Here is an 8,549-nt window from a genome sequence, read left to right as displayed (position 1 = left end):
TATATAAAATGAAAAACAATCATTAAAATAAAAACAAATACTCATGGATGTATAGTACACTCGGGTGTATATAACAATCTCTCCCATTCCTTAATTAATATGGTATGGTACGTGTCATACGATTATTTATTAATATAAAGATTACAAAAATATTTAGCAGTAAATGATATGTATTGCCATTTATTGAATTAGTGAGTACACCGTTAATGATATTTTACATTCTAAAATAAATTGCAGGATAACAAATTTTATATTAGAAAGATCAAGATAAATCAAACAGCCAATTAAAAAATAGGATAGAAGATTTTATTTGGAACAAACTAGGTAAAATATCAATTTTGATCTTAAATAAAGGATTAGATATTAGTTTTGATCTTAAATAAAGGATTAAATATTAGTTTTGATCTTAAATAAAAAATAAGATATCACTAAAAATGGGACATATGATTTTAATTCGAAAATAAACCAAGTGGGATTATAATACCAATTGGTTGTTGGTGTAGTGGTGATTGAAACTACACTTGGTAGGGGAACCCGTGTTCAATCCTCCGCAACAACAATTGGAAGGGAACTGGAATCTAACCACCCAGAATTGATCCGAATTCGAATTAGCCCAAAGGGTGTACCGGTTAGAACACCCAAAAATATATTATATAATCCCAAAAACGTACGCGCTTGTGTGGCATGTGGATAAAGCCAGTGCATGCTGCGTTGGTGATGACAGCTTGTTGGAAACTTCAATCCATAAAACTAAAGAGGCTAAAGAAGATTCAAAAACATGCTATTTGTTATTAAGGACAATCTAACTCTTGAAATTTTTATCAAGGACACAATTTGTACGTTACTTATAGTAATAAATCTACAATATCCAAAATCTTCAAATTTTCAAGCAAGGACTTACTATGTCTCTATATTTGTAACAAGGACTCCACTTTCACTATAAATATCATAACCCTAATCATATGTAACATATCCATTTTCCATTAACTTTTTGTGTATTCCTCTTTCATTCAATCCAATTTTTAATTTGTCTTTTGTTCTTCAAAATTTTCTTTGATTCTTCTTTGGTGTTCGCTTCATTATCAAATATGACTGTAATTGTCGAGGAGCCTGTTTTTGGTACGTTAAATTTTACATTTGGTCCTTTTTTACCCTTTCTCTCTCTCTCTCTCTCTTTTTTTAAAAAAAAAATTGTTCAACTTTTGTGAGATCCTCTCTTTTGAAAGTATCGGACACAACAAAAGTTAGCTAATTCTGTTAAATTGAATTTCGTATGCATCATTATCACTTTTTAACTCTCTTCAACCTTCAAAACCACGCACTATATTAAAATTATTTGTCGGTCTTTGACCCTTCATTATTATAGGGGACATAAGGTCAGGATAAATTTAGTTTCATGAAATTCATCTATAATTCAGAAAATTATTAAATCCTTGCGTCATTCACAACTATCATAATTTTTGCTCTTTAGAATTTTGGTATTCCTACTAGTTACATTTGGCTGTATTTCGAGTGTTTTTCATAAATATATAGCACACTCAAATGCCTAAGATTTGAGATTTCAGCCTTTCAAATAGATACTTATATATAGTTTATTAACAATTTGGCCTAATACACCAAATCTCCACTTGTTAAATTGACATTTGTTTTGTATTTTTCGCACCGGCCACTATTATGTCTTATGTAACAAAAAAAGAAATGCGAATGACTAAAACATACTCCTGTCATCAACCAAATACGCACACAAAGATATATTTAATATTATTACAGTATTAAATTGAAAACGACATAAAATATATACCAGAGAAACAAAAAAGAACGAAGAGAGTAGTAAATATCATTCGATTGTTGGTTAAATTTATAAAATGATTAACTTGTTGTGTTAGACCTTATATCTTATTTCTATCTTTTTTGTTTACTTATTTTTTTATTTGCAATAGGAATCGATGAAAACATCAAAAACTTTAACAAGGATACCAATGAATTGGTGTTGGATGCTGGATTTAGAATGCCCGAATCCAAATTGGTTTCAGAAAACGGATTTTCGACACCCGAAACCAATGCCTTTGGCAACACTTTCAGGTCTTATTTCCTATCTGTTTTTATTAATCAAATTATTACGATCAATAATCATTTTAATAATAATTGAGTCATGTTTTAACGTTGTTTATATACAGAGACTATGACGCAGAAAGTGAAAGGAGAAATGCTGTTGAAGAATTCTACAAGCAAAACCATATACACCAAACAGTTGACTTTGTAAGACAATTTAATTCCCTCTTTCTTGTGTCAAAAAATAAAATTACAAAAGAAATCCCTTCTTTCGGCTTTTGGATATATTGTTATATACACCGGGTGTACAATTGTACGGTACACTTGTTTGTATATAACAAGGCATAAATCACAAACATTAGTCTAGGACAAATAAATAGTGCAAAAAATAAAAATGGAGCTAGTATTTAAAACGGAGTGAGTAAATCAAATGTTTATAGTATAAAAAAAAATTGAAAATTTTAAAGAAAATATGTATAAATTAATAATCAAATATATGGATTGTAGGTGAAAAAAATGAGGGAGGAATATAGTAAATTGGACAAGGTGGAAATGAGCATATGGGAGTGTTGTGAACTTTTAAACACAGTTGTGGACGAAAGTGACCCTGACTTGGATGAACCTCAAATTGAGCATTTGCTCCAAACTGCTGAAGCTATTAGGAAGGACTACCCTGATGAAGATTGGCTTCACTTGACTGCCCTTATTCACGGTACGCTAACTTAATTGTACTTTCATATTAATTTACATACATCACGTCTATTATACACCCGGATTTAATTATTAGCAACACGTATGCGTATAAGACGTGTACACATACATGTGGTACGTTGAGGCAAGTAGTGCACACACTTGGACACGTGTATTATTATTATTACATTGTCCTCACGTACATACATGTTTGAGGCACGTGTTGTATTGAGTGTACGTGTCATAAAACGTTAAACGACTCAAGTGTACAATAGAAATTGCGTCACTGAATTGATATCTTAATAAAATTGATGTTTATGTTTTCTTAGATCTTGGAAAAGTTCTTGTTCATCCTAGCTTTGGAGAACTTCCTCAATGGGCAGTTGTCGGCGACACGTTCCCGGTTGGATGTGCGTTTGATGAATCCATTGTTCACCACAAGGTTAATTTTAGCTAAATAATCAATCAAATTGATATTAATTTGTCAATACACATAATTATATACACTAACACATTTTTAAACTCGTAATTGAACAGTATTTCGGGTTAAACCCCGATCATCACAACCCTGCTTATAACACCAAGTGTGGTATTTACTCTGAAGGATGTGGTTTAGACAATGTTCTGGTTTCTTGGGGACATGATGATTATATGTACCTGGTAATTACTATTTTCATTTTAATTACAAAGTTAAATTTTAATTATAATACTAATTGATAAAATAGTCTAATTAATATAACTATAATATATATATAATTTTATTTGTAGGTTGCTAAAGAAAATGGTACAACTCTTCCTCCAGCAGCTCTGTTCATAGTTAGGTTTCACTCGTTTTATGGTAAGATCAAATGTCAAATAAATTCTTAATTATGCATTTTTTATAAAGGTTAATTTATGTTGAACTAAATTTTATTATGTTGATTTGTTAATGTTATTTAAATGGATTTGCAGCTTTGCATAAATCTGGAGCATATATGCATTTGTTGAATGATGAGGATACGGAGAACTTGAAATGGCTCCATGTTTTCAAGTAAATAAGCGCGATTTTTGTATTAAATATCATATTACAATCGCTTTGTTTTTTAAATGGTTAATTACTTGAATTGGTGTTTATCGATTATGTGCAGCAAATATGATCTTTACAGCAAGAGTAAAGTTCGAGTTGATGTAGAGAAAGTAAAGCCATACTACCTTTCTCTCATTAACAAGGTACTTCAACCTTACTCTTACCTTGTTCTATTTTCAAATTTAGGTGTTTGTGTAATAACATTGTATCACTAGAGTTGATCATGTATGATCCGGACCAACTAGTCCGATTAGGGTTGCCATTTTTGTGTGGCTAAATTTGCGTTGTGCTTGACCCAAATAGTATCTTGGCCCAATTACATCTTGATTCAATAACTCATACTTTTCCATCTTCATTCATATTTAGTTGTCATGTTACTAGTTCGAGTTACACAATATGTTCAAAAAACACTAAAATTCTGTCTTACTTAATAATATAATGTTTTCCTTTGAATTTGAATGCAGTATTTTCCATCCAAGCTGCGATGGTGAACGTCTTAAGAAGGCTGGCTACCAATTCATGTCGTTGTAATTACAATTGAGGCAAATTAATAAGTTTGGAAACCCGTAATAACTTGAGTTAACGAGGAGTAAGATTAAAACTTTTCTATATCATGGTACAAATATGTAATTGCAATTGTAACTAGGTTTAATTATAATTCTACTTTATGTAATATTTAGTAATCAATTGCATTGTAGTGGGTATGTATCTTGGATCATTCTTTAATAAAATTATCCTTCTAAAGCTATCTTAGAGCGTATTTTTGCCACCTACCTCAACCTTGTTCGCCTAAATATTGGCTAATTTTTAGTTATTATAATTTCCTAAAGTCGCAAATGTCACAATAAGGCTACACAGACACATACATGTAGGTTTTTGGTACTTATTTTAGGATCAGAGATCACTATGCAATTTGTGGTCTCAAGACTCTCAACCAATAATAGTAGCGAAATATTTAGTGGATACTACTTTTAACGTTATTTTACTGTGAGTCGGAAGCGGGGCAATGCCCTCCTTTTAGACTTAAGGTCCACTTTGCGAGCCGATCCGGGCGGAGGACATTGTCAGGTAGGGAGTTTGGCTGGGGCGGCACATCTATTAAAAGATAACACAGGTGTCCTAAGATGAGCTCAACGAGAACATAAATCTTGTGAGGAACAGAAGGGTAAAAGCTCATTTAATTCTAATTTTCAGTACAAATACGAACCGTGAAAGCGTGGGCTAACGATCCTTTAGACCTTTTGAATTTAAAGCTAGAGGTGTCAAAATAGTTACCACAGGGATAAATGGCTTGTGGCAGCCAAGCGTTCATAGCGACGTTGCTTTTTTATCCTTCGATGTCGGCTCTTCCTATCATTGTGAAGCAGAATTCACCAAGTGTTGGATTCTTCACCCACCAATAAGGAACGTGAGAGAGGTTAGTTTTACCCTACTGATGACAGTGTCGCAATGGTAATTCAACCTAGTACGAGAGGAACCGTTGATTCACACAATTTCTCATTGCGCTTGGTTGAAAAACCAGTGACACGAAGCTACAGTGTGTTAGATTATGATTGAACGCCTCTAATCAGAATCCGGGACAGAAGTGATGCATGTGCCCGCTGCCCGATTTTCGTCCTACAGTAGGGGCTTCGTCCTCCAAGGGCACGTGTCGTAGGCTAAGAGCGGTGGATGCGCCGTGAGAGCCGCCTTGAAATACAATTCCTACCAAGCGGCGGGTTGAATCCTTTGCAGACGACTTAAATACGCGACAGGGTATTGTAAGTGGCAGAGTGGACTTGCTTCCACAATCCACTGAGATTCATCCCTATGTCTCTTCGATTCGTCTCCCCCTCACCCCCCAACCCCACCCTATTCCCTAAAAACACCTATATTTTGGAAAACGAGGTCAGCGTTGCTTCTTATATGCTTAAAAATGCTATGTAGTGGATTGAGACAAGTGACAAAGCCAAAGTGACATGTGCACCCAAGGACAAGGCATACAAACAACTAGTTTTGTCGTTTGAGGGTATGTCATCGTTGCCTTAAGACATAGTGATTAAGGATGAATGAGATGGTTTCGGGTATCATACATGAATCCCAAGTCCCTTTGGGAACCCATGGAAGTACTTGGATGCATAATCTTGCCGAATGAAAAAATGATGTACTGAAGCCAAATTTGAAGGCTATACACGAAATCGGAGCAATTTAGTAGATGTCCGAACTCGGTGTCAGAAATTCACGGAATTTTACGGGATGCATCCTAAGGTCATATGATGTTGTTTGGACCCATATACAATCATAAGTCGGCTACATAAAGGTCACGTGGAAGCTTATAGCCAATACAAGTGGCGTGTACGGAAACTGGTAAATTGGATGCTTAAAGACAAATTGAATGGTTTCACCCACCCAATTGGACTCCCAGAGGGTATTAGGGTCTATGGTAGCTTCTCGGCAAATTTTGTTTCCGGGTCAAAATAAGTCAAAAATTGGCAAAATTGAAGGCTATAATACACGATTTTTGGCCAATTTCGGAGGTTTCGGGACCCGGTGTCGAAAAGTCTCGAGATACCAGGGGATACATCCTAGGGACATATAATGTTGTTTGGAACCATATATGATCATTATATGTTTCCATAAATGTCCGCGGTACCCTCGAGTTTATGAAATCGTTGCAAGTTGTAAACGGGTAAATTGACAGTTTGAAAGTATATTGGATGGTTTTACCCACCCAAATGGACTCTCGGGGTGTATTAGGGTCCATGGGAAGTATCTCAATATTTTTTATTTCCGGGTCTTAAAAAGTGAAAATTGTCCAAAATTGAAGGCTATAATACACGATTTCAGGTCATTTTTTGACATTTTTTCGAAAACTAAACTAAATACGTGGGGTGACTCCCGAGGTCATATAAGGTGGTTTGAAACCGTAACACACCTATAAATATGTCTATAAAGTACCAAGAATGAGTTATGTTTCTATTTTGAAATTTTGGAATTACTCGACAACAATGATGTCATATGAATATAATCATGTCATATGAAACATAATCATATGACATCATTATTTTCAAGTAATATGTTTCTATTTCATATGACATAATTATATATATATATGACATCATTGTTTTCAAGTAATATCACTTCAATATTGTAGACACCTACTTTTGGCCTCTTGTCTCGAAAGGAAGTGCGATGATGTTACAAAAATCCGTTCTTCACGTTAGATCAAAGTTGAAGTGTTATAGACTATGAAATACATTATGAAGTAAGTTGAAACCCATATTTGAGACCAATTTATCTTAGAGCCTTTTTCGATTACTAATTAGGCCTAAAAAGTGTTCATACATGTTTAAACTTGATTAATAACGGACCCAAATGCGGCAAATACAATGATTGGATCCAATGGAACCTACATTGTTGAAAACCGAGCCAAATAGATAAAACAAACATCAAATTCCCATTAAAGGCCTACAAAGATGGATAGCCCTTTCAAAGAGCTTTCCAACGGTATATTATAAGCCCAATATCGAGCCAAAACGAAGAAGTTATGATCAAAACACTAAACCGGGCCCTAAAACCGATACCCTTTCACTCCAACGGCCATAACTTTTAATCCATAACATATTTTAACCTAATTCTAATGGCATTGGAAAGTATACATTCATAGATTTCCAATTATATCTCACATGTATTAATCCGACTCCGCAATCAAAAGTTATGGAAGTTTGAAAAACGCATTTTCGTATAAGGCAAACCGCAAACCAGCACAACTCAATAAGTTGCGCGCGGCACCCAGCGCGACTCAGAGAGTTGCATGCGCCACCTGAAGTCGCGGCTCTAAAACCCTAAACCTAGATTCCGAAGCCTATAAGTAGGAGTCTTCGTTCAGCTCTAAACGGACAGAAAAATTTTAATTAAAACCCTAGTATTCTCAAAACCCTAATCTCTCAACTTCTCTTACTATCATACTACTTTTTCTTCTCTCTTCCCAAATACTTTCCAAACCTAACTGAATCCATTGAAGTCCTTGGAGGTAAAAAGAAGAAAGAAAGTCCATAAACACATTAAACAGAGATTTAACATAAAAGAAGAACGATTAGTTTCATGAGCACTTAGATAAATCACTTTTCCTTTATTGTTTAAATAACTTTAATTTAATAAATAGTGTTGTTTGATCACTTTAAACAAACATTTAATCAATCAATTCCACATAGTATCTTGTGTTAAATAATATTAGAATTGAACAATTAATTGATTGATTGATCACCTAAGCCAAGGCGAATCTTGTGTACTTTTGCTCCTTTCACGAATTTGAATTAAATAAAGAATAACGACTTTGCAATGTAATTCCTAAGTGATTAATGCTTGTAAATAAAATCAACTAAATTAGTTTTAGGTATCACGTTACATATATTGTTTGGGGATGAAATTGTAAAAAAGGAAGAGCTAGTAGAGGCCGCACTAGGGCTAGAATAGCGATTCTCCTTTATAGAGAACGTGATTTTAGTACCCTCGCTCCCGAACTCATTTTTGGTTTATGTAGACCAATTTGGCCATGGGTAAACTTATGATTTGTGCTAAATATCCCATGAACTCCACATGGGAGAAAGGCATGAACGAGGTTTATGGGTTTTCATAAAACTCATTGGCGACTCCTACTTGTTTCTAACAAAAAAGCATTATGATAGAATCAATTCTAATGCAAGGTCCCCCAAATAGTCAGGAATTAAAATCCCAATGCACCCTAACAGGTGTAAAGTCC

General features: G+C 34.3%; 1 protein-coding gene across 1 annotated transcript; it reads left to right on the top strand.

The window, feature by feature from the left end:
• Positions 1-964: 964 nt before the first annotated feature.
• LOC110690892 (inositol oxygenase 1-like) lies at positions 965-4,568 on the top strand. Its single transcript, XM_021867793.1, has 10 exons — positions 965-1,119; positions 1,941-2,082; positions 2,178-2,259; positions 2,560-2,764; positions 3,072-3,184; positions 3,280-3,402; positions 3,511-3,580; positions 3,694-3,772; positions 3,870-3,951; positions 4,273-4,568. The coding sequence occupies exons 1-10, from the start codon at positions 1,089-1,091 to the stop codon at positions 4,297-4,299; spliced, it is 954 nt and encodes a 317-aa protein (XP_021723485.1). The 5' UTR covers positions 965-1,088; the 3' UTR covers positions 4,300-4,568.
• Positions 4,569-8,549: the final 3,981 nt, after the last annotated feature.

Source organism: Chenopodium quinoa, unplaced genomic scaffold, assembly GCF_001683475.1.
Source record: "Chenopodium quinoa cultivar QQ74 unplaced genomic scaffold, ASM168347v1, whole genome shotgun sequence".
NCBI lineage: Eukaryota > Viridiplantae > Streptophyta > Magnoliopsida > Caryophyllales > Amaranthaceae > Chenopodium > Chenopodium quinoa.
This window is presented reverse-complemented; position numbering and strand designations above follow the sequence as displayed.